The sequence below is a fragment of the Rhinolophus ferrumequinum genome, chromosome 21, assembly GCF_004115265.2.
Source record: "Rhinolophus ferrumequinum isolate MPI-CBG mRhiFer1 chromosome 21, mRhiFer1_v1.p, whole genome shotgun sequence".
NCBI classification, from domain to species: Eukaryota; Metazoa; Chordata; class Mammalia; order Chiroptera; family Rhinolophidae; genus Rhinolophus; species Rhinolophus ferrumequinum.
Window position 1 is genome coordinate 46,435,735 of NC_046304.1, and position 26,805 is coordinate 46,462,539.

Genomic DNA, 26,805 nt, shown 5'->3' on the forward strand with positions numbered 1-26,805 from the left:
TAATTGGATATTTACTTAATTAAAAATGAATAATTTAGCAACATCTTATGTGACCAAGTGTAACATCTCCCACATTAAAACAAGACAAAATAAAAACTCTCTTCCTGAAAAAAACAAAGCAAAAAACTCTCTTGACACCTCCAGCCCTTCCCATCCATCCTCACCTCTTTCTACTCCATTAGACAGCAGAACTGCTTACAACTGGGGTGGATGTTGTCTTCACTTCCCCTCACCGTTCCCACTTGTTCCTAGTCTCCAAAACTCTATTGAGACCTCTTTCATCAAAGTCACCAGTGACGTCACATTGCCTCATCCTATGGTTAATTCTCAGTCCGCATTTTACCTGTCATTAATCTCTGACAGATGATCACTCTCTTCATCTTGTTACACTTTCTTTACACCACACATCATGGTCTTCCTTCTATTTCCAGCAGTTCTCCTCCATCTCCTTTGTTGTGTCCTCCTCATCTTCCCAATCTCAGATTGGGTTGTCCCAGAAGTTAGTCATTGGAACAGATCTCTTTTCTAACTAACCTCTCTTCTTGTGTGGTCTCATCCATGTTCATAGTTTTAAACACCACATATATGCTGATAACTTCCAATCCTGTACCTCCATTCTGGACCTCCCCTTTCAACTGCAGAAAATCGTATTATCTACCTGACACTTCATTTAGATGTCAGAGAGTCTATCAGTTACCACCACAAACCCTCAGCCATTGAGTCCCCCACTTCAAGTTCCATCATCTCAGTAAATGACACCAGCATTCACTCAATTTCTCATAAATGTCCACCTTTTCGTGACTAGCTCATCCAAATTATAAAACTTCCTTATAGGTGAAAAATGGACATTGAGTAAGAAACTTATGCCCTCCCTTATCCCACGCTTAGAAGAGGCAAAGAAACAAGCCACAAAACAAAACCAATTGCTCAGAGAAACGTCTTTGTCATCGGAGCCACTACTGAGGTTGCCAGTGGTCTAGTAGTACACTCTTCCTCAGAACGCAAATGAAATGATTTTGGGCAAGAAGCTGTTTGCCTTAGGCGTAGGGATTACATAGTCAGGGTGTGTATTTACACAGAAAAATCTCTATAATGCTGATAGAGCACCTACATTTAAGAAGGACACACTTGGAAGGAGTTGTATGAGTCCTGAAGTTGTCAGTGAGAGGAAATCCAACCTTCTGGGACTGGAAGAAATTCAGGGGCAATTGTTGGCCGTTTCGTAATTTGGGGAGCTCCTTGTTATTGAATCAGCTCCCAAAGGTTTGATGGAAAGACGGATATGTAGATGGGCAGGGAAGAAGGCTATTTCTTCTTGATTCTTGTTTCCTGTAAGCCACCATTGGCAAGACTGTCTACTCCTTGTAGGCATGGGAACCAGTTAGAGAAAGTGTTGATTCACTAGCATGAAGCCGAGAACGCAGTAGCCTTTGTGTGTGCTGAATGTGTCCGGAAAGTCAAAGAAGGGCGAGATGCTCCCGTGGGGTTTCCCATCTCCATGGCGGTAGGTGCTGACAGCTTGAGAGAAAGCACGGAGGGGCAGAGAGAAAAGAACTCCGAGGTGTCCGGCTCGGAGTTGAAAAGGACATGAGATGAAAAGGACACGGGGTTCGGAGCTGAACTTCATGTCCCGTAACTAAGGTAAGACCGGTTGGTGGTTGACAAAGTGAATTAAGCCTGAGCTCATCGCTCTCCTGCAGCCGTAAGTTCATTCTTTTTCGTGTGTATGCTACTAATAGACACCTTTACGGTCCTTCCTCTCGCTCGGTAGTCATGCTTTATTGCTGTGTGGCTGGGAATAGTCCTTCTTTCTCTCCCATAGTCTCTGGGGAGTGCTGAACCAAACAGATGAAGAATGTGCATGCCATTTATAGATCACTTAAGGGAAGTAACATTTAGAGAGAAAGAGACAAAAAGCACGATGACGTGGCCAGCCGAACATGACTTACTGACATGGGACAATGTGGGAAAGGATGAGTCTTTAATTTCCTGTGGAAGCAACCATTCAGGATACCGTCTTTTTGTGTGTCTTTGTCACTCTGCCACTGTTCCAAAATGACAACAAAGTGGCACTGAGAGTTTGAAACTGTGCGATAAAATGTGCTGACCTTGATTTATAATCAATTATGTCTTTACAACTAAAACTCTAGACAGAAATACTGTGATGCCCCATGAGGGGGGAAAAAAGCTGCTGAAAGGTAACTTCAATAAATAATAAGCTCCTCAAGCATTGAAGTCTGATTAGTCATAAAAGCACTGTGCTTTCTGATTTTTAATGTTTTTCTTCTACTGATTGCTGCCTTTCGATTTGCAATCTGAACTGTTGCTATGGAGTAAATAACATCTGTTACAGCCCAAGCCTTCAGGTTTCCATGTCACTCATGGAAGGAGCAGAGGCTGAGATAATGCAGCCTGTCTGCTGGGAAGTTCCAGAACTGCATGACCAGGGCTTAACCAGAACTACGCCTTATTTATAAACTCTTTAAGCTTTTCTTTATATGAAAAAAGCCCCCCCCTTCTTTTATTTTCCTATGAACCTTGAAATAATTCTGAGAATTCAGAGGGAGCTAGGAGGCAATATACCCAGAGGTTCTGAAAGCCCATAATCCCGATGCTAGAACCCCAACTGGCTACTTATTAGCCAGATAACCTTCCCAAGTTACTTAGCTCCTCTCTGCCTTTTTTTCCTAAGCCTTTACTAATACCTGCCCCTCAGATATTATCTAATCTCATTCGATATAGTACCCGGAGCATAGAACCGAAATGGAGTTCTATGCTCCATTTCTGTAGTACTATGTATATAGAACTATGCTCCAGTTCTATAGTACCCGGAGCATAGAACCGAAATGGAGACAATTGTTATTCACTCCATTTGAGAGAGGAGGGAAACTCTGATTTAGAAAGTGACATGGGTTAAGAGCGAAGCTCAGAATAATGTCTCCAATGCCTAACTCCAAGGAATACACCTCTTGTCCTCAGGTTTGAGAAAATACAAGCCAATTGCAGTTTTGTAATGAGGAAGGTGGAATACTGTCACAATATCAGAGGTAGTTCTGGCAATTTATATACCAGCTCTGATCTGCTTCTGGTAACGGTTTTCTGAGCAGCAGTGTTCAGCTTTCAGACACCCACCTCCCATCCCTGGGCCTCGCCCCTCTGATGAGCCCAATCTCTGCAGGCCAGGATGCTGCTGAAGTCAGGGTAGACATGTTGGGATGGGGCTTGCCCGAGGGATACTGAGGTTCAAGAAGAGAGTTAGAGCCAGGGACATTCTTTTGTGTATCCATAGTTTAATAAAGACACAGCAGTCATTTCACGCCGTGATCTTTTAAAAGCCCACCAGCTGCCTCTGTCATTATCATAAGTGGCTGCTTCAGATCAGCTAAGGCACCGTTCCTGTTTTGTCCGAGTGGTAAGCTTCAGGTGGCAACTACTGACATGCCCAGGGCTATGTCACAGTGTTATCTGATTTGATCTCATCATCACCCTTCTCAAGGGGATGCGGATCAAAGAGGTCAAATGACTGGTCTGAATTCACTTGGGTAGGTGGTAAAGATGAGATTCAAAGGGACATCTGTCTGACTTCAAAAGTCAAATCTAAGTGATTAAAGGCCCATTTTGTTTGCATTACGTAAGTAATATCTCTGGAATGATGGGTTGTGATAAGAACCTGATAGGCCCCTCCTGGGACTAAGGTCATCAAAACCTTCAAAAGGTGGTATGTCCAACCTCACAGTGGGTTGCAGGGGCACCCTGGAACACAAGAGTAACTGATCTAGAAGTGTCTCCTGCCTTTGAGAACTCCCTGTCAGCCATTAGCTTGGGTTTCTCCTAATTTCTCATGGAGAAAATTCATAATCCTGTGTGAGGGTTTTTTTTTTTTTTAAGTTTTGGGCATACACAGAAATGCAAGATTAAAATGAAAACAGATCAGCTAAAATTGAACAAAGGCACAGATACAAAAACATGGGTCAGTATGATCTTTCCTATTGGCATGACAACATGGCTCACAATTTTTTTAAAAAAAATAGAAGTCTCAAGTGTTTTAATGAGAAGATGAGGTCTTTTGGACGTTGTTTATTTGTAATCCTCTTGGACAGTCTTTCACCACTGTTCATCTCATAAAATTGGAGTAAGTGCTATTTATTGGTTAATGAAAAATAACATCATCTAAAACCTTTACAAAGAGACCTTCAGAATTGTGTAGTTCAGCCACCCAAATACTCAGGAAACGCTTCCATGTAATGGTCAAGTTCATCATCCAGGTTCTGAGTGAAGACTGCCAGATTTCTGTCTACCTCGGTGAAGATGGCCTTTGCCTCATTACAGTGATTTCATAAACAACCTAGAGCACCCGTGGAGGAGGCGGGGATGCTGATTCTCTGATTCCCATGTCAGGAACCACACTTACACACTCACACGCACATACACGCATGCACATGCACGCGCGCGCACACACACACACACACACTGGATTGGTAGTCATACTGACGATGAAAACATTCTTCTGGATACAGATACTCAATCTACCTCTCTGTAAGTCCCACGCACAGCCTGAGTGCAGCCTCTGTAACATCGCACAGCTGGGCCCCTTTTCCACTGCATGAAACATACAGGCGTACGTGTCCCATCTTTGCACTCAGGGGTGTGACATACGAGGAGCAACAGCATGTTTTAACCATCTCAGCACGTCCCGATCATGGTACGGGAAATACAGTTGAACTATACTGAGTTTTGAATACCTGAGTGTATATTTCCTTTACTATTTTCTTCGTCCTGTTCTGTCTTCAGCTCCACTTTCTCACCGTTGTCGTGACTTCTCTTAGAAAGCAAGAACATTACACTTTCGATAGACAATATCTCCAATTAAATTAACTTTTACCACTTTCCCTCGAAACTCTGTGTGGATAAGAAACTCCTTGTGTTGAATCTTTTCCTTGATGGTCTGGGAAAGATCCATTCTTAAGTTCACTTGCTACTCCTCCCTTTCGCATGGCTGCGCATCTTTGCTGCCCTTCTGGGCTTGAGACTGAGCAGTTTATAGTGAATCAGTTGCCTCAGTTTCCCTGCTGTGAGTTTCTCTGGACCGTAAAGCTAAGGGCATTTGACCCCACATGGAAGCCCCTTTGGCTCCTGGTTGGGTCAATCCGTACAACACTGAAGTGGCTCTAAAACACATCTCAGTCCCAGGGACTGGGTTTCCTCTTTTCTCCTGAGACCAGGTCTCAAGACCCACCTTATCCTGATTCTGCGCAACAGCTCTTCTCATTAAGGCTTAAAACTTTAGTTATGGAATGAGATGAATTTCTTGTTGTCCTTTTTCCCCCGAACATTTACTACCTATTGTTACCCTGGATAAATCTACCAAACTAGTTAAGCTTCAATTCTTCATCCTTAAAATGGGGATAATATTGATACCTGGTTTTCAGGATTTGGAGAGAAATTAAACACACTCATGGGTGTCAAGAGCCTGGCACTTGAGAAGTGTTCTTGTCAGGCTGATGATTGCATCCGACCCTTCTCCTCACTTAGTCTGGAGTCCAGGTCCTGATTCACACCTGCATTCCTAGGTCCAGTTACTTTTGGCCATATGTCTTTGATGTGCAAGGCCTGGCTGCCTGAACACGTTATCTGCTCTCCCTTCTCCTAAGCTCCCAGCTCTGTGTTCCCCTTCCTTCTTGTCCCTTGGCCTCTCACTGAGTAGCTGGTAAGCTGATTCGTTAGAACCCATCACTCTTTTCCTCTGCTCTGTCCTCCAGCAGCTTAATTGAACTCCCATCCTTCCACAGCCATAGCTAGACCTGCATCCAAAGCACAGCAAATGCCCAACTCCAGGTCAATTCTAAATCCTTGGCTTTTGACTTTAGGAGTTTCATCATAACATTGCATATGAATCCACATATACCTTCTTGCTAAATCAGTGCTCCCAGACATTGGGGTGACCCTCGCAACTCGCCGGGCCCACATGCTGCAGGGCAAGAAGCTGTATTCCATAGCCAGCTGCAAGAGGGGCCTTAGCAATGACCTCCCAAGGCAGAAGGACTCTATACTGGCTATCCTCTGTCTGCAGTGTTACCAGGTACCTCTCCAGAGTGCAAGGCCCTACTCCCGCCTAACAAAATCTCAACTCTAATGATCATACATTCTTTCCCCACGTGCAGTTTCTTCTCAAATGAAGATGGAAATGTGTTTCTCTCCACCCGAACCTTAGCTTGTTTTGTATTCTTTTATGAGAGGGTCAGATACAGCCACAAGAGGAGACGGTGTCAGGGCTCAGGAACATAGTTTATTATACACATAGGTCCTCGAGACAGGATGCCACATGAGACCATGTGGGAAAGACACCAGTGTAGACAGGAGGCAGAAGACAGAAGTGAGGGGAAGGCTGAGGCCCAGCCTCTGTCAGTATTTGCACAGGAAAGGAAAGGCAAGGCAGGGTGTATAGCATAGGATTGGCTGGTTTGAATACTTGGGGTGGACTTTGGGCTAGAAGTGTGGTCCCTAGTTGCTCTGGAATGATTAAGACAGAAGAATATGGCCTCCTTGGGTGTACAGGCAAAATGGAGAAGGTATGGCTCCGGATTAGTTAATGTATCAAAAGCGTGCTCCAGGCTGGTCCTTTGTTGTCTCTAAGATTCAGCCCTCTTAGAATAAAATCGGGCAGTCTCTCTGCAGCCAGAGCAGACCAGAATCACCATTATTATTATAGGAAAAGGCTGATTTCTGATCACAGCTAGAGTGTCCTGAGGAGAGCAAGCCAGATTTCTGTCTACCTCGGTGAAGATGGCCTTTGCCTCATTACAGTGATTTCATAAACAACCTAGAGCACCCGTGGAGGAGGCGGGGATGCTGATTCTCTGATTCCCATGTCAGGAACCACACTTACACACTCACACGCACATACACGCATGCACATGCACGCGCGCGCGCGCGCGCACACACACACACACACACACACACACACACACACACACACACCTTCCTTTTCAGCACTGAGACTTTATGTTTAGGACTAATCCTTCCATAAGAGTCAAGCTTCTGGCTGCAGAAGGAATTAAAGCCAAAACGTCTGCGTTCTTTGGATCCAAGTAGTCAGAAGCTTTATCTTCAGGATGCTCTGTGACATCAACCACGCTCCATCGCTTTTCTTTTTGTGTTTGACACTTTGGCTTAATTCCAAAGGGCATCTGAAGGCAACGAGCCTCCCTTCAGTCCACCCATTGGCTGCATAATCTCACAATAGGAAGTCTTCTTCTCCGTGAAAATGCATCACCCAATTAGCTCTCATTGGATGTTTCCTTTGGCCTCTTTCCATGCTGACACTTCTTTAGATTCTTAATGTTTCGATCACGTGGGCTTTTGCTGGATGACAGTCACTTGTGCTTTTGTATACTGATAAGCCCTTCGGGAGCTGATCTTATCAGTAGACTGGGTAGACACATCTTGAGAAAGCTTGAAACCAACCACAGGTGCCAAAATATCTCCCTGCAACTGGTGTTTAGAGTCACAGGAATAGCATATAATCTTAATTCTAGAAAATTGGGTGGGAGCTTTATATACAAAAGATATGCACATACAAGAGCATGACAGTAATCCTTATGCACCATGTATAATCCAGTTCCAGAAACCTGCATTCCAGTCCCACTTCTTTCACTTTCCAACTTTGTGACATACAGTGAAGATTTCATTTCTCTAAGACTTAGCTTGTGAATTTGCAAGACGTACACGATGTAATAAAGCCTCCTTTTCAGGATTATTGTGAGGGTTAAGGGAGAGGACATAGCTCTGTGGCCTTGAAAGAAGAGGTCCAGCTGGACAGAGGGGCAGATGTCACTAAAGGTGGAAGGTGGGAGCACATAGAGGAACCTTGATGAGCGTCACAAATTTCCTATGAGTTGGACCTCCAGGTTGTACCACACTGAACCACGTGGTGATTCTTTCCGACTTCCTGGCCATCACTATTTAAATAGTTGAGATTCTAATCAGTGCTGTTCTATTGAACTGACAGTCAAATCTCCTTGGGGAAAAGGACTGGGGAAATATGCCCACAGAGGGGCGAGGTCACGAAGCCCACTGTGTTGCTTCCACTCAAAGAGCATCGTTTGCTTCAAATGACAAGAATAGAGGCCATGAACAGCCCAGCGGGGGGCAGGAAGTGGAGACCTGCTTTGCTTAATGGCACAGACATATATTGTATTTTCACACTTAGGCAACCCTGGGACCAAGAACTCAAGAACCAAGTGGAAACGCTGGGTTGGAGGTGCAGGGAAGGAAGGAGCGGAGGCTTATACTTTGATTTGCACAAGATTTTGGTGCCATTTAGCCAAATCTGAGTGACTAACAAGCCAAATATTCTCTTAGCCTATTATGTCTCTTCTCTTAGATGTTTGTGGATATAGAAGCTGGCATGAGATATTCACGAATTGTTGAAAATCTCATTGAGGATGGGTTTCTCCTGTTTTTCCATGAGGGCATCCCATCTATCTTTCTACAGAGAGGTTCCATGAGATTTGGGAGTTCAGATGCCAATGATGTTTACATTTTTCAGCTAAAAGCCAATACTTCTTCCTCTAGTCCTGAGCTCTATGAATGGAAAAAGCTATTTTAGTTCATAGCATATTCTTTCCATTAAGATTTTTAACTTCTGTAGTACTGCCAAGGCTCTCTGTTGAATGAATTCTTCATGTTATCTGCCCTACATGGGTGCAAAGTGGCATTTTGATTAAGTTGGGGGGAAAAAGGTAATTTTATTACCAGAGAAAACATTTCTCTCCATCCTCTCCTCTAGTCAGCCTCAAATAAAAAGCGAGGCCATGCTGGCTACAGTTACAATTATGAATAATTTTTCATAAAATCAGTAGCTAAAGATTGTTGAATTTTCAAAATATATTGGAAATCTTTCTCCATAGTGCTACGTTCTTGGCTAAGAATGAATTTTGATTTGGATGTATGCAATCTTTTGTTCAAGCAAAGCACCACTCAAATTTCCATAGGCAGATTATCTGCTGGATGAATTAGCCCAAGGAATTAAAAATAACAACTCCTAAACTGCCTTTTGCTCCACTATCCACAAGGATCCCTTTGATTACATCCTGCCTGTCTGACAGCTTGAATTCAGGGAACAGAAAATCACTTTAATGGCCAGCAAATGTACAGAAAAGGGACTTTCTTTCCAAAGCAAATGATTATCCCAAGCCAATACAAATCAGTTTTCTCCCCACTTTCCTCCTGTGGCTTATCTAGGGCACCATCTTCCTTCATTAGCCTAGAAAATCGAGAATTAAAAGCAGAATGCTGGGGAAGCACCTTTACATGCTGGGAAAACATCTCACACTTAACCACCTTTATTTTGGACCTACGCCATGACACGTTGATGTTCTCCTGCCATAGAGCGTGTGCCCTCAGCAGGCTGTCTTGACAGAATGTGTGTGTTGTACTTGGCATTGCAAGCTTGAGCTCTCAAGGGTGGGAGCATCCTCACAATGGCTCAGATATATTTAAGTGTTGATTGAATTGAAGAATACACAGAGGCTGTTTCCATGATCTTTTCCAGCTCATCACATGCGTTGGTATACTGAGCTAAATGAGAAGAGTCTCCTTCTGTGAAGGTTGAAACATTTTACCATGAGGTTTAAGAGAAAAGGGCCCCCTTCTCTCCCACCCTCAACTCCCCACTGTCCATCCCAAGGAATAGTCCAACCTAAGAAATGCTGGGAACCGTATCACTTCTCATTGGAAGAGAACCGTTACCAACTCTCATAACTCATGGACTCAAACCTTCCAACTCAGGCAGGATGATTCATTTCTTGTGTAGGACTCAGAGATATAGTGGGAGAGAAAGTAGCGAAAATGAAATGCATGGAAATTCACAAGTCTATCTAATACACTCACTTCTGTCAGCTATCTAAATTTTCTGTTATCTGTGTTAAGTGGCGATGCTTTTTTGCCAAGTGCCCTTGAGAGCTGGTGCAGGTTAATAGGAAGCCAATGTCATGTGATGGGCAGCCTCAGGTGTCGTCTCAGCAGGCTAGCTGCATCTTCCTAGGGTGATCTTTCGTATTTGAAGGCCTTCTCAATTTCTCTGTATCCATAAGGGAAAATGGGAACTGAGCTATCAGCCAATACCGTTGCTTTATTTCCTCCCCAATAAAAGCTGTCCTGAGTTTTCATTTTGACAGCTTAATGCAGAAACTCAATCATTTAAAGATCAAAGAAGCCGTAGACCTATCCAGGAGGTCCCTATCTACTAGCAAATCACATTTATGACTTCAATGATTCTCTGCAGATTGAATAGTCTAACAAATAGATGCCCTGTAAATTGCCAAAGAGGACAATTTGCAGGCAGTTCTCACAAAATGGGAAAATGGCAACAGAGAGATAGGATTTGGTTTTCTCTTGGAATACCAAACTTGGAGAAGGTCAAGAGCCACGGCACATGTGCTTTCCATAAATTACATTTATTTCGGAATGAACGGTTAGTTAGATTCAACCAAAACAGCTCCCAAACCAGACTGTATGGGAGCTATTAAAGGTCGCTCACAGGTAAACTGGCATTTAGAAAGCAAAGTGGGGGACTGGTACAAAATGACTTCTGTTCGTAATGATACGTGTGCTTTTTCTATGCAGCTCTGTCGTATCTCCCTGAAGGTGCTGTCAAGGCAAGGAGGTGCCAGAAGGGAACTTTTAAACAAGTCTGGGAAATTGGCAATCTAATAATGTATGGTGGGAAAAAAAAAAGGCAGATTCTCTTTCTCCCCCCCCACCCCCAATTTGGATCCATATTTGAATGAACTGTAGTCATAGCTGTAAGCATTGCAAGTACATATGTATTAAATACTGGTTCTCCAAAAGGAGGTTTGGGAACACAGCTTTCTTTAACCCTCCCTGCAGTTTCCGATGAACAATCGGAGGCTCAGAGAAGTTGAGTAACTTAGGCAGAAGTGCTGTTAGTCTTCCTAGTGAGCAAGCAAGCATCTGAACTCAGTGCCACGTCTGCGAGAACCCAGTGTCTCAATTCTTGAAACTGTGAGAGAGTAGATTTCCATCTTCAGGATGTATAAGAATCAACACAGACACTAGTTTAGTGGTTACCAGAGGGTACGGGGGTTGGGGGGGTGGGAGATGAGGGTAAGGGGGATCAAATATATGGTGATGGAAGGAGAACTGACTCTGGGTGGTGAACACACCATGGGATTTATAGATGATGGAATACAGAGTTGTACACCTGAAATCTATGTAACTTTACTAACAATTGTCACCCCAATAAACTTCAATTAAAAATAATCAACTGGGGGCAAGGAAATCGGAGTGGTTGGGGTGAAATCCAAGGGTCTGTGTGTAGGTGCAACGTGCTCCCCTAAGATTTCGGAAGCAGGTTGTTAGTAGGCTACCCTTTGAACAGTGCTAACGTAGGACACTGCTTGTAGGGGTACCTGAATGAGGTTTTGGAGTTCATCGATATGAATTATTAAGAACTGGCTAGGGCAGATCGGCATCATGAATATCTAATTGCCCTCCTCAAAAGCATCCATTTCAAAGGACCATTTCCTCTGGTCTCAAACGTCTATTAACATAGACCTTAAAGTTGCAAAATAGCACAGTTTTTAACATTTTTCTTTCCAAAGTTATTGAAAATAGTAAGATAAAAGAAAGATTCCTAAGACAGACTTTGGTATACCAAGCCAAGAAATGAAGGTATTAGCACTTTAATAGGTTTTGGAATGGGCGAGGGAGGAAGGGGGGCACTGAGAGGGGAGAATTGTATTTGATGCCTGTTTAATTTTAACTCTGCTTTATGTACCCCTGATTTGTTCCCAACCGCTTTCATGATTTCTCCAATTGGTCTCCAGTGGCCAAATCAGACCCTACTCCCTCTCCCCCACCCCACCCCGCTTCCTTGTTTTAAAGAGATCTGGTTTTACTTAGATGAATTAAATGTCACTATATTTGTTTCTGTGAATTGTTCCAGCAAAAATTACAGCATCAATGTCTGACTTTAAACGTCTGTAAGACTGTCTGCCTCTCTAGGCTATTTATAGTTGCCTTTTAAACACGCTAATAAATGCTTTTAAATTGCTATGGGTTTGCTTTCCCTTGATGCAGCCTTAGAATTGGTCCACTCCAACAGTACTGGCTGAAAATACCTGTTTCCTTTTTTTTGCAAAACTAATGCATGTTCACTGTAAAATTTTAGAAAATATGAATAAGCGAAACTGAAGAAAAAGGAAGAGGAAAAAAAATCATAACAAACAGAGGAGGCCACAATTAATATTTTGTTGTACGTCATTCTGTCTTTTCTCCATGCTTATATTTAGTGAAACTTAAAAAAATAATATCGTACAAGCTGTTTTATTTTTTTCCATGAAACAATATGTTTTCATTTTTCCTGTCATTCTTTTACTTCATCGCTTTTACTGGCTACATTAAAAGTAATGAGTGTACCATTACCTATAAAACAATCCCACATTTATTAGCTGGCCAGGCCATAGCCAACATTTGCTACTAGAAATAGTCCTACAAATTAACTATGTCTCTATGCTCATCCGTGATCCTTTCTGTAGGGTAAATTGCTACAAGTGGAACTGCTGGATTGGAGGCTGTGCCAAATTTATAGATGATTGTCACATAGAGCCAATATATCTCCAGAAATTGTTCAAATTAAATCTATATACATTATATTTGAATATATTTCCAAAATGACAATGTAATGACATGCATCAGTGTAAGGAGAACCACATTGCTAATAATTCAATCATTAACAAATTTTATTAAATACTTTTTAGTGCCAAGCCCACTTTTTTTTTCAACTCCAGATTTCCAGAGTTCTCCAGCGTAGTTACATGCAGTCATCATACTGAACTCTACAGTTCTAGGAAAGCTTATAAGCAAAAGTAGTAAGTATTACTTTAAAAAAAAAAAAAAAAACAACTATGTATGAACTGGCAGCTCGGACAGGGGAGAGGCAAGGTAAATGGAAGGAACTGGGAGCTGGTGTTTGGAGAACTGCCAGCATTGATGTTTTTACAGTTCTCACAATGCTGATTCTCTTACTAGGACTGAAATCTCCTTGAGAAGATTGTATTGCTCCGTTGGTATTGTTCAATGATTTATTAATTCATTCCTTCAAAATACAATTAATGAGTGCTTACATGCCACGTACTGCTCTAGCTGCTGGGGATACAGTGCTAGTAAGACAAACCTTTTCTCCTGGAGCTTACGATCTATTCCATGGGGCAAGCCAGCCAACAAACAAGGAATTCAATCAGTAGCGGTATTTTAAAATGAATAAATCATGTTAATGAGACAGAAAACAATGGTGTGGGGGAGGGTTTTAGTTAATATATCCTCTGCGATGAACAATTGGAGGCTCAAAGAAGTTGAGTAACTTAGGCAGAAGTGCAGTTAGTCTTCCTAGTGAGCAAGCAAGCATCTGAACTCAGTGCCATGTCTGTGTATTCCTGAGCAATACAAAGCTGTGTTCCCAAACCTCCTTTGGCCTCTTTTAAAAAGGTGACATTAAAGGTAAGATTTCAGGGCTGATAAGAGGCCCTGCAGGTAGGAAAGGAAGTGCAAAGGCCCTGGGGCAGGCACACCCTTGTGTGTCAGAGTGGAATTTGGCAAACTTTTCCTTTAAAGAGCCACATAGTAAATATTTTTGGCTTTGTGAACCATGTGTGGTCTCTGTTGTAAGTACTGAGTCTGCAGTGATAGATAGTGTGAGAGTAAGGAGCCACGGACACTATATAAACAGTCTGAATGTGTTTAAATAAAACGATTTATTTAAGCAAACAAAAGCAAACAGTGAACCAGACTGCCCTTTAGGCTGTAGTTTTCTGACCCCTGTGTTAGTGAAAAAGGCAGATGCAGGGATGCTAGACAGTGAACAGTGAGAAGGAGAATATAGGAGGTACTTAGCAGAGATGGGCCGAGGTCAGACGTAGACCATCTGCATAAAATACAGATTATGCAATTTACTCTAATTGCAATGGAAAGATACTGGAGGGTTTGAAGCAGGGGAGTGACATGTTTTGATTTTCTTTTTAAAAGGAGTAGATTAAAGTACAGGGAGGGCAGAAAGAGAAGATCTCTTATGAAGCTGCTGTGGTCCTTTGAAGACATGGGGGTTTTGACTACGATGAAACATGATTAGCTCTCAGATCTCCTTGGAAGTCGAACCAACAGGACTTGCTACAGTTTACAGGATGGAAGTTAAAGGAGCGTGATTAGGTCATAGTCTTGCATATTGGAGATATTTTAAAAATGTAAATTAAACTTTCTTGTAACTGAATTTTTTTCTATTTCAAGCAACAAAAACTATTCCTGGTTAGAACAAGCAAAAGAAAATATTATTGAAAAGATATCAGGTAGCTTACAGTCAGTATCAAAGGACGTACTATGAAGAGAGAGAACCTGATTTGAGCAGAAACGAGGCAAAGCAAAATGGAAATCTTATCTCAGGGCAGTCTCTCTAGAAGCTGTGACTTGTGTCCTGGGGAAGGCGGGGACCTAGATGCACCATCACACCCTGCCCTCTTGACTCCTTTTACTTGCCTGGAATAATAGGATTAGGCACCCTTGTGTTGCTTCCTCAAGATTCAGAGTCTTGTTCCTGGACCTCTGATTGGCCACACCAAGGTCACGTGACCTTATGCCAGGTGCAGGGTGAAGAAACACTAGTGAGAGGTGGCTCTGCCACCTCCACTGGCATCATCCTAGCCCCAGACACCATCATCTCTTACCTGGTCATTGAAATACCTTCCTGGCTTATCTCCCCACGTCTGCTTTTACAATTTCTCCAACCAGTTTTCCACTGGACAGTTACAGTGATCTTTTAAAAATGCAACCTCATTAGGCTGTGCCCTTGGTTACGGTACTTCATTTGCGTTCACTACTCTTGGGAGAAAGACCCAAGTCTATAGTTCTACCCACTAGGTCATTTATGTTGTGCCTCTGTCTCTCTATCTGGGATCAACTCCCCAACCTGTCCGCCCTCTGCCTCAGTTTCACTTCTTTGGAAAGGGCGTCCTGCGCATGTTCGAAGCACAGAGCCTTCAGAAATGCTATTCCTCTGCCTGGAAAAGTCTTTTTCTTTTTTCTTATTTAACTAACTGGTATTCACCTTACAGACTGTAGCTCAGATATCCATCCCTCTCAGACTACATAAGAACCCAGTAGTATAAGCTATTGCAAGAAACAGAGGAGAAATATTTGCTCAAAGTAGGGGTTAAAGGAGAACTTTCAAGGCGCTAGCCGTTGTACTCTTTTTATGTTGTCATTTATTCCTTACAAAGCCTTTTGAGATGTCAACTATTGTCCCTATGTTTTAACTAAACACAAAGAAGCCTAAAAATACTAGGGGTGCCAAAAAATATATATACAAGTGGACACTTTGGTCAATGTTGCTCAAGCAGTAGTTCGCTGTGATCAGAAGTGTCTGGACGCTGATGGTAACCACTTTGAGCACCTCTTATAATTGCAGAAGTCAAATGTGACTTGTATTTATCTTTTGTTATCGGTATACATCAAGTATTATAATTTTAATACAGTTTTCCTTTCTTAACATGTGTATACATTTTTTGGCACCCTCTGTATTCGTCAGATGCTGATATCATTCGCATACATCTAAAATGTGGTGGAAGCATAACTAGAATCCTGTCCAAGTCTCTGATCTCCATAGTCCTGCCCTTTAACAGTGAAACCGTTGGACCAGATGGAGTGTGGACTGTAGCCTAAGGTAGCAGGAGAAGGGATGTTTGCATTTCAGGTTAGAATAACCACTCTGGATAAAAGTGGCAAGAGAAGAGTTAGAAGGCTGTTACATAAACCGGGTCAAACCTGTTTTTTTTTACCAGATCAGGAGAGCCTGAATTCAGTGATAAAATGCAGATGAGTTCCTGTAATGATAAGTCCTCGTGAGAACCAGGCCTTAAAATTAGAATAAAGGATGCAGCAGCCAAATTACACCTATAAATAGTGAGCACCCTAACAACCAGATAGTGAGGTGCCTCAAGCAAACAAAAATAGGATGGAGAACAAGGCCCCTGAGTTGATAACATTTTAGCTAAGGCTAGAGCCGGGAAAAGTAAGGAGGTGCTCTCAGCCTGAACGTCAGGTCCTGGATTAAACTTTCCCCACCTTTGTTAAATGGCACCCTCCGTTTTCCCTATTAGTACTTCATTCGCCTTCCTCCTTGGTACTTACTCCTCTCAGCGCTTATCTAATTTTATTGTTTTCATGTTTATCCATGCCCACCTTGCAAATGCAAATTCCACACAGGTGGCACTCTGTTCACTAACTCCTAAAACCGGGTGGGTCTGGCACACAATAGGAGCTCAATTAAAATTTTTTTAAAAAAGGAATAAAAACTAAACAAGAATATAAACCATCAGTAACAAATTCTCCATCGGAGAATTTTAGAGACCACTGGAGGAAACACTTTCCTGGCACAATAAGGGGACACTGAGCTGGTTTCTCAAAGGGACATAAGATCTCATGAAATCCAATTTGTGCAGCAACCCACTTTCAGCTCCAGGTAAACTCTCGGCTGGAGCTGGCGTGCCAGCCAGAGTAGGATGGGCAGGCTGATTGTCAAGATAAGAACCAGAGAAAGCTTCAGAGCCACCTTCGTAAAACGTATACCTACCACTTTGGACAAAGAATAAGCATCATAACGTTGAAGTCAGAAACGTCCAAACCTGTAGAGAATTTTTATAAGAGTTGAGCCAAACTGACGACATATGCCAGGGAACAAGATCTCAGATGCTCCAGAGAGTAAGTTTTGCAGCTTCTTTTATGCATTTGAAATGAAGGAGGGGATGGAAGGAAAGTTGGAGAAAGCCCTAGGGGGCCTGGATTACAGGATAGTTAACAAGACTGTGTGCTCTCTTGAGGGTTAAGACTCCCTTTGAAGGGTTTTACTTCTGGTATTTCAGAGGTGTGTTTACCTAGATGCTCAGAAACAGGACAGGGCTGCTTGAGGCAAAGAGAAGCTTTTTTAGCAAAGAAGTTATTTGACTGGGGAGTGATACCCACCATGACCTGCTCAGTTAGACATTCATGATCAGATCGCCCTGTGAGGTTACTTTTCACAGGACCCCTTTTTCCCTCCACCCGTAGTTACCTTGTGAATTTCTTTAACTTGTTAAATGCTCCAAGCTTGTCAGCCTTGTTCCCTTTAGGTTGGTCGCTCAGAGTCAATTGCAATACAATTCTTAAAGTAGAAGTGTATGTGTGCGTGTGTGTGTTGAAAACAAGGACTAGGGGATCTCCCATTTGTTAACAGTTGTGAAAAGGAAAGGAACGTGACCCAGGCCATGGGGGTTGGAGGAAGAACAGAGGAGTAGCGCAGGTGGCTCAGTGGTAGGAAACCGTGAGTAGCACCGTCCGTGAACTTAAAATATCTACTGGGAACCACATATTGTCTGCCCTGATGTCATGCAGTGGTAAGCCTTCTGAGGGGGTTAAAACGGATGCTCTGATATTTTACAGGGGGAAACTGAGTCCTCATGGGATTCAGATTTGAGTAATAATTATTCAACAGCTGCTATGAGTGCGGCAGAGTGAAAGATGGCTTCCCTTTAATGATCCCATTCAAACCACAGTAACTCGGTGACATAGGTATTACTCCCATATCGTGGATGGGACACAGAGGTTCATGGACAAGATACTTACACAAGCCACTCAGGACATTCAGGACAGACCCAGAACTGGAGTCTGCTTCCCAATTCATGGGTTCTGTACAATATCCAAAAAAAAAGAAAAGAAAACCCATTTTATTGCAGACTGTTTCTTATTGAGGTAATTTGATTTTTAAACCTGAATAATTTGGGATTATAATCTGTGTTATTTTGGTACTAGCTTGACATCCAGAAAATGAAGAAACATAACCCCTTGCGCCAGGTTTCTTCTACTTTTAAAACACAGCATCATTTTGGGTGAGGCAGGGTTTACAATTAGGGTGTAGCTATGACTTAAGAAAAGGTGGGCTAGAAAGAAAAGCTCCAGAGAAAAGTTCCAGCAACTTGAGATGTCAGCTTCTCCTTCCTAGCACCAGCTTTCAGCTTAGCTGTTTTCCCATAACACAGTATATATAACTCCTTTCCTATCATCACTGACACACAACTTTTTTAAAAAATTGATTCAGAAGGAGACATTGTCGGGTTGTATCACGAAAAGTAAAGCCAATGGTTTTTGAGAAGTTAGACCAGGGTTGGGAGGGAGAAGAGGACGCAGAGGGGACAAAAGCTGTAAGTGAAGCCACGGCCTGCTCTGGGGATGATGATAGCAGCTGAGAAGGAAACATGACACGGCCATGATTTGTCAACACAGGACAAACTGCTTGAAATGGGGGAGACAGGGAGTATTCGGAGAAGTCCGGACAGTACGTAGCAGGTGTGGCTGAAGCAGGTCTTCATTGGCTCCAGGAAGAACTCCACCTAAGTGTGTCCCAAGGTCTTAGGAGGCTTCCAGGCATGATACCCCTCAGGCATAATTCCCAGGCAACCAGCTGTAGGATGAATTTTGAGCAAAATAACCTAACTTGTTTGGGTTCTGTGCTAACTCATGAAACCCCTCTTCCTTTCCTCCCTGGCAACCAGATCCCACCCCCCATGTGCCATCTGACTATACCTCCTCTCACTGACCCTCCCGGCCCCCTCCCCACACGTCACCCAAGCCTGTCTTCAAAAACAATGACCTGTACTTGGAATTTAGGCCACCTTTTCTACTTTCTACCCCACCAGCTCTCAAGTTTCCACTAAAATTTATCTTATCTAATAGTTGCCAGGAAAGTAACTTGATTACTGACAAGTTCATCTAAGTCATTTACATGATAAAAAAAGGGACCTGTTAATCTGAAAGGCCATGGGCATTAATAAATGAATTTTACCAGATATTTTAGACCATTTATTTGTGGTTATTATTACTATATTGGTACTAAGTAGATATAGAGACAAGACCTGATTTTATTATCAAAGTGACAGGATTACAAAGACTTAACCGTTGTGTTGTATCCTCAACATGCTAATGAAACGCTTAAGCTTGATGTACAAGAGCAGTCTGCTTGGTAAACAGCTGAATTTGACAGGCTATGGCAAAGTGGCAGAGAAATGGCTTGGACACTGTTGAGTCTGACTGAGGCACTTTTGCAAATCGAGAAATGGAGACAGACACGCAGGACATTGTCTGTTTTCTTGGAAACATTCCCCGGGATGTGTATCACCCGTTCGAAATAAGATGAATCAGTAAAGAGTTCTCCTGGAATTCATACAAAGATCTAGAAAACTGAGGACGAAAAGCAGATCTCACTGGTCGAAGTAGCTTAAGGAATGTTTTTGAATTGTCTGAACTTAATACCAGGAGGAAGGTCTGAGAAAAAGTCGTTGTCAGGACTGGGTCTGCTGAGCCCTCTGGGTATCTCTCGCTCAGGTACCTCTGTGGGATGGCATGAACTGGGTCGTCTGGGCAGTGCTCTCCTAAGGGTCTGCGCATTATAATGGGCTTTCGTGGCATTCCCAGGGAACAGCCAGCATCCCGGCCATGCCCTGCCTCTTACTCCAACCCCTTATAAAAGAACTCAATGTCATGGCAAAGAAACTGCAGTCCTCTTCCCACCTCTGCCATTAATCACCTGGTGAAACAATTTGGAGCTGGTGCAGCAGGGGGACTTTACCCGCTTCAGCTTTTACTTCTGAACTTTATACTCCACTGTGTTGTAATTACCATGATCAAATTTCCGTTTTTAATTAAAAAAAAACAAAAAACTTTGCAATCAATGAAATGGCCACTGTCAGTTTCTGGAGAGCAAGGAGCACAACATGCAAAAGGAAAATACAGAAGTAGGGACAGTTGAAATGCTTTTTCTTGATGGAATTGATGGTGACAAGACGATTTTGAAAGCTTTAAGGCACTTTTTAAAACTGGGTTTGAATCCTGACAAACACAAATGTTAAATAGAGACTGTCCAGTCAATCCACAAGCGTGATCCTCTACTATTTAATGGCAAACAACTGGAAAAGTGCTCCAATTAACACAATATATGAAACAGGAGATTTATAAATATTTATTTTGCCTCGTCATTTTTGACAAGGGCCTCCATAAATGTCTTTGCTCCTTGTGGAGCCCAAGAAATGGGTAAGACTAAATAAAATGAGTTTGGTTATAATCTATCATTTAGCTGAGAAACAGTCTCCTTTTAGAAAATGCATCCTTAACATGGTTGGAGAATCAAAGACTAGATGAACAAAGTGTATGTACCTGTACAGAATCTGAAAGCTTTTTTCTGGAAACACTGAAATGATCGCAAGAATGAACCGCAGCCAAGGGTATGGTGGGTTTGTGGCAGAATTCTCACAGCTGTAACTTGTATCCCTAAAATGGTTCCATTACTCAGAAATAGATTTTCCACACATTCAAATTTGCTCACTTGTTGCTTGTATTAATTGAAATGTCATACACCAATTAGCATACTGCTGAAGGTGTCTTAAAAATGGCTTGTTTATAAAAGTTGTTGGCACTACTGGAATTTAAAACGATGCCAACGGAATGCCATTTCAAATAAAAATCTTTTTTCTTTTGGCAGCAGAAAAGAGCAGAGTCACACAGTAGCTCTTGATTTATGAACTGTGCTTTCTTATTCTCAGACTCCCATGATGTGTGCAGTTCCCTTTAAGGAACTGGGTTGGAAGAGTTTAACAAGAAAACAAGCCTATCTCCAAATCTGCTTTTTAATTAGAAATCATATGGGCCTTTGATTATAACTGGTCCAATTCTCATGCCTTGAGTGATCAGGTGAAAGAGTGGCATTCTCAGTCCTGAGCAACTACCATTCGGTGACAAATCAGACTGGAACCTCTGAGGAATGATGTATGTTGTGGACAAAATTTGTGGAAAGATTTTACATTTGACATTCCAATGAGCGTTTTCTCAGCCCTGGGTCACACCCTGAAATTATACAACTGTCTCCCCGCAAACATGGTTGAAGTGCTGACAAAGGAGAGGATGTAACTATTCAAAGTAGATGGGGTGGAGGGAGGGTGAAGTGGCCAGGGTGGGGGAGGGTCCGGGGGATGGACAGAGAGAAACTCACACAGGCCTTGCAGGATTTTCTGGCCGTAAGCAGCGTGTCCGTCTTCACAGTGGTCCACCAAACAAAGTGTTTATTGTAAAGTGGGCCTGATCCCCGGAGAGTAAGAAAAATGATTCCTTTTGACTGGAGGGAAATTAACTCTTTCCTCCCTTTAGCAGCCAGGGAAAGGCACTAAATAAGTACTTAGTGATCAATTTCCTTGGTTGGTTTCAAGAGGGGATGGGTCTCGATGTCAGGAACAGTAATAACACCTACTCTATTTTTCAGTGCAACAGAGTGGCAGGATCCTCCAGTCTGAAGCGGTCCCTTCTTCTTACACTCGCTTCCCCTATCTAGCACAGGTAAACTATGTGGAAAACATATTCTAAGATTTACCAAACCATTAAAATTGGGCTGCAGTGACTTCTTAATGTAGCATAGAAATAACTAAACACCACTTAACATTGGATTTTTAAAATGTACTTTCAGGCTTGAGCTGGGAAACCCATTGGCCTGTGTACCATGAATGCTACACATGATAAGACCTGTGTGTGCTGCCTTAATTTTTTTTTTTTTTTTAAAGACTGAATTGGGAGGAAGAAAAATGACTTTTCCTTGGCATGGCTGTGAAAGCATCAGGGATACTAAAGAGCTGGAGGCGGGGTGGAGGGTCCATTGGAATATGCTCCCTTTAAGAGGGAAATAAGATTAGCAACTTTGGCAAATTGTCTGCTTCTATTCAGAGGGAAAGAGAAGAGCTTCCAGTGCCAAAAAAAAAAAAAAAAAAGGATGGATGTTATGAGACAAAGGCACAAGCAATTTTATACCTTATTGAAAGCTGAACTGGGAGTGGTTTTAACTCCTCTGGGGTTAAGAAAGATTTTTTTCCCCTCTCTCCACTGAAGAGAGCTAGGGTAAAGGAGCTGAATCTGAAATAGTGTCCCTATCAGTTCTGTTTGGTCCTGGGAAGTATACAAGGAAGAAGAACCTCCGTGGAAGAGAGAGGAAGCTACGGGTGCGGAAGGTGAGGGACGGCCTATGATAGCAACCAGTCTGGAAATTACATTTTAACATGAAGGTAGAAACTCTTCATTGCCTCCTTCTTTTAAGGAAGACCATCTGCTTTAAACAGAAAGCTTATAAGACTGCTAGACAAATATCTGACTTATATTTTGCCTTGTTACATGATTGATTATTTGGTTTTCTAAATGCCCTCATGCTGGGAGAGTCGCCAAAAATAAGACAATTTTATTTTATTTTATTTCTAATGTCAGTTCAGAAACGGTAGTGAGGCTTCATTTGGGATAAGCACAGTGTTTACTCAAGCCTTATGCATTTATAAAAACGTTGTCTTCTCTACTTGCATATTGCGTTCCTATAATGACGGAGTTGCATTCTAACCTGAAATGAGTCATCGATATTGAGTCTCTATGGGTCAAATGAAGTCTTAGCTATTTCAGACGGCATAACATTGCTTCAAATTTGGCAAACAGCTGTAAAGGTGGAAAATAACAGCTAAAGTGGGTTTCCTTTTCTTTCTCTCAGGTTTCAACCGACAACCCCAGACCACCACAAGGCCACGCACCCAGAACTACACGACTCACCTGGATGCCCAGGGCGTAGGAAAGAATGAGCTATTACGGCAGCAGCTATCCGATTGTGAACGTGGACGCCAAATACCCAGGCTACCCGCCCGAGCACATCGTGTCCGAGAAGAGAAGAGCCAGGAGACGCCTGCTCCACAAAGATGGCAGTTGCAACGTGTACTTCAAGCACATCTTTGGGGAGTGGGGGAGCTACGTGGTGGACATTTTCACCACCCTCGTAGACACCAAGTGGCGCCACATGTTTGTGATCTTCTCTCTGTCTTACATCCTCTCCTGGTTGATCTTCGGCTCTATCTTTTGGCTGATAGCCTTTCATCACGGAGACCTGTTAAATAACCCAGACATCACGCCTTGCGTGGACAACGTCCATTCTTTCACCGGCGCGTTTCTCTTCTCCCTGGAGACGCAGACCACCATCGGCTACGGCTACCGCTGTGTCACGGAAGAATGCTCGGTGGCCGTGCTCACCGTGATCCTTCAGTCCATCTTAAGCTGCATCATCAATACGTTCATCATCGGCGCCGCCCTGGCCAAAATGGCCACCGCTCGAAAGAGAGCGCAAACCATCCGCTTCAGCTATTTTGCGCTCATAGGCATGCGCGATGGGAAGCTGTGCCTCATGTGGCGCGTCGGGGACTTCCGGCCAAACCACGTGGTCGAGGGCACAGTGCGAGCCCAGCTCCTCCGCTACACGGAAGACAGCGAAGGGCGCATGACCATGGCCTTTAAAGACCTCAAGTTGGTCAATGACCAGATTATCCTCGTCACGCCAGTAACCATTGTTCATGAGATTGATCACGAGAGCCCTCTGTATGCCCTTGACCGGAAAGCAGTGGCCAAAGATAACTTTGAGATTTTGGTGACATTTATCTATACCGGTGATTCCACGGGGACTTCCCACCAGTCCAGAAGTTCCTATATTCCCCGAGAAATTCTCTGGGGTCACAGGTTTAATGATGTCTTGGAAGTGAAGAGAAAGTACTACAAAGTGAACTGCTTAGAGTTTGAGGGAAGTGTCGAAGTGTATGCTCCCTTCTGCAGTGCCAAACAACTGGATTGGAAAGACCAGCAGCTCCACAGCATGGAAAAAGCCCCGCCAGGCCGAGGAGCCTGCATGGCAGACACCAAGGTCAGGAGAAGGTCATTCAGTGCAGTTGCCATTGTCAGCAGCTGTGAAAGCCCGGAGGAGACCACCACTTCTGCCATGGACGAGTGTAAGGAAACATCTTATCAGAAAGCTCTCCTGACTTTAAATAGAATCTCTGTAGAATCCCAAATGTAGTCCCAAAGTGCAATTACAAGGGCTACCACTCAATCATTTTACTATGGAGCCAATCACCTTAAGGCAAGTAGTTGTAAACAGGGCTTTAAAAGAATGTGATAGCTATGTTTGACGCTGATGGGAGTAAGAAGAGCAGGTTAAACTTGATCAGAGATAATCTAAAAATCACATAGTATCCAATTGTTTAAACTTTTTTTTTTTTTTGCTAGCAATTTTTGTGTTAGGGATGCTATTGAGAGCCTAATTGATTAACATAAATTTCATCTGCTTTTATTATTCTGTATACTTGTATCTTTAATTGGAGGTGTAATATTCAATAATGGGGGAACAAGGTAGGATACTAGAATAAATAAAAATAGGAGAGGCAACCAGCATGAATAATAAACATTTTAGTGTATCAGAATTGATAGTATAAGGAGTGGTTTCTCATAAAAACATCATATCACCTAACCAAGATATGCAAGGCATGCATTCAGTAAATTGAATGTTGAAATAATGAACTGTGACATCAACTGGCCTATTTGTGTCACTATGTTTGCCCCTCATAGTGTCTTGGTATCAGCAGGCAAGAGTTAGTGGCTGTAAGAAATAGACAATGCCACCAATTCCGACAGTTCTTCCACAGCCACTTGCCCGGTCATAATCAATGAGTGCTAGAAGCTATTTTCTCTCTAAACCATAAGGCAGGAGAAAAGTTATATTATTATTCAGAGCAGTGTTTCTCTCTTAAGTGCCCTAGTTGGCGCCAGCAAATGGCTTTATATGGAAGAGCAGAAATGAGGCAACCCTGACCTTTGTAGTTTCTCTGACGGGAGGGCTTTTGATGCCCACCTTCCAGCTTCTCCAAAGACAAGATGAAGGAAGGGGGTCATAGAGACGGGGTGACGGAATGGATAGCCGTGATAAACACTCTCATACTCTATGGGAGAAAACATGTCCACGTGTCCTGCAAGCTCTGGCTGGCTGCATAGGGATGGAAACTTTTCTAGGGGCATTTGGGGGGGTGGGGAAGCGGGGTTCGGCCGGGGGGGGGGTGGGCGAGGGGAAAGGTGTTTATTTGTACCCAGACGCAGTTATGTATGCTACCTGTCTTGGTCATTTTATAAAACATAAATGACTTGAATTGTGGATTTTAAGAAACTCTTCCACTGAACTTGGAACAATCGTTTAAATTGAAGATTTTGTGAAATATAATGAAGGAGATTTTAATGCATATTATTAAATGGAGAAACTAAGGGTTATAGAGTTACTTACACCTGAGGAACTGCAATCCAGTATATCTATTTCCATGTTAGACGATGTTAATTATGATTACTTTAAGCACAAATTCGATCACCTGTGAATGAAGAGTCACTTTAAGCTTTATAAATTGAAGTTACTAGCTACATTCAGAATTACCTGTGTGTTTTTTTAACATTGTTGCTGAGTTGGCAATAATTATATATGCTACAGTTTTCAATTTGTTTAAATATATACACACACATAGTTTTTGCTTTTTCTTGAAAATATCTTTATCTCTTTTTCCATTTAAATTAAAGCATACAAGTAAATTGACCTGAATCACATAGTTCAAGGTTAGCAATAAAAGTAAAATATTAATATGTAGGTATGTAAAGTGTTTTTCTTTTGTTTTTCATCCTTCCCCCCGCTTTTTCCTTCCTCCTTTCCCTCTTCTTCCTTCCCTCTCTCCCTTTTTTTTTCTTATTTCTTTCCTTCTTTCTTCCTTTTGCCTATGAGTAACAAAGCATTTTTAAATGTTCGTGTGCAAATCTTTTATTCCTGTTGTTTTCTGGATCAGAGTTTTGTTCAGGTTACAAGTTGCAAAACTGTCTGGAGCTTAACACCAGATATAAATAATGCCTTTTTTTTCTGATTTGCTTCAGGAATGCAAAATCCATGTTTAAATTACACTTGCACTGTAGATTTAGATTTTGTAGTGGAAATTACTCAGCAGAATAAGTACTACCACCTACTATATAGAAAACACCCACTACCACAAACAAACATGCACCCCCATCCTTAGCTTGTTTCACACACATCTAGTTTCTTTTCACTTTTCTTTGCTTCCTGGACTCTGTCTACCTATGATCTTGCTTCGTGAATATCAGAATAGAGGCAGCAATATTCAATACATACATTCTGTTGTCAAATCATCTACCCCAGGATGGAATGTAAACTCAGCATTCCCATGTACTATTTATCTCTAACTTTTTGTTTAGGTTTATAACATACCCGGACACCCCAATGAGTTATTTGGTAATAAAGATCTTTCAATAATGCCAAAGGTGTATATTCCAAGTAGCATAAACTCTGAGGATGTAAAATGAGGTTGCTGCATCATAGAATTAGGATGTTGGCACAATTATAACCCATTTTTATGGGTTTAGAACAGCTTGTAGAACAGCTGTATCCGAATTAACAATTAAGTGCTTCTGTTAGCTTTGCAACTTGTAGGCTCTGTGCAAAATGGCATTTCTAGTTTTGAATGCTCGGTCCGGGATGAGAAGTCAGTCAAATATTTTTTTCCGATGGCATCTATTTCTCCCTGAAGATGACATTATTCGGTGAACTTAATTAGATGGAAAAAGAAATTGTGACATCAAGGCATGGCCCCACTGTGTGCTGTCACCTGTGAGCAGTCCCTTGCAGGGTGAGGGAGCACAGGGAGAGACGGAAATGCCATTTTCGTGGACCACCAGTTCATCAAGCTTTATGAGGTACTTTGCACAGATACACTTAATCCCGACACCAAAACAGTGAGGTGGATATTTTAAATTTCCATGTCATCAAATATCTCATTCTTTGTTTCTTCCTGGCTGACAGAGTCCCAACTGGAACAACAATGTGCCCAG

At 42.4% G+C, this 26,805-nt stretch overlaps 1 protein-coding gene across 9 annotated transcripts in view; it reads left to right on the top strand.

Annotated features, from left to right (window-relative positions):
• KCNJ16 (potassium inwardly rectifying channel subfamily J member 16) overlaps nucleotides 1–24,538 on the top strand; it is a 41,935-nt gene extending 17,397 nt beyond the window's left edge. The window contains exons 1-4 of one of the 9 annotated variants that reach the window (XM_033091803.1): nucleotides 1,382–1,641; nucleotides 21,353–21,426; nucleotides 21,970–22,088; nucleotides 22,610–24,538. In XM_033091803.1, the coding sequence (XP_032947694.1) occupies nucleotides 22,694–23,953 (1,260 nt within the window). In that variant the 5' untranslated portion in view covers nucleotides 1,382–1,641; nucleotides 21,353–21,426; nucleotides 21,970–22,088; nucleotides 22,610–22,693 and the 3' untranslated portion in view covers nucleotides 23,954–24,538. The other 8 variants (XM_033091805.1, XM_033091806.1, XM_033091809.1 and 5 more) reach the window with 8 other exon arrangements.
• The last annotated feature ends 2,267 nt before the right edge of the window (nucleotides 24,539–26,805 follow it).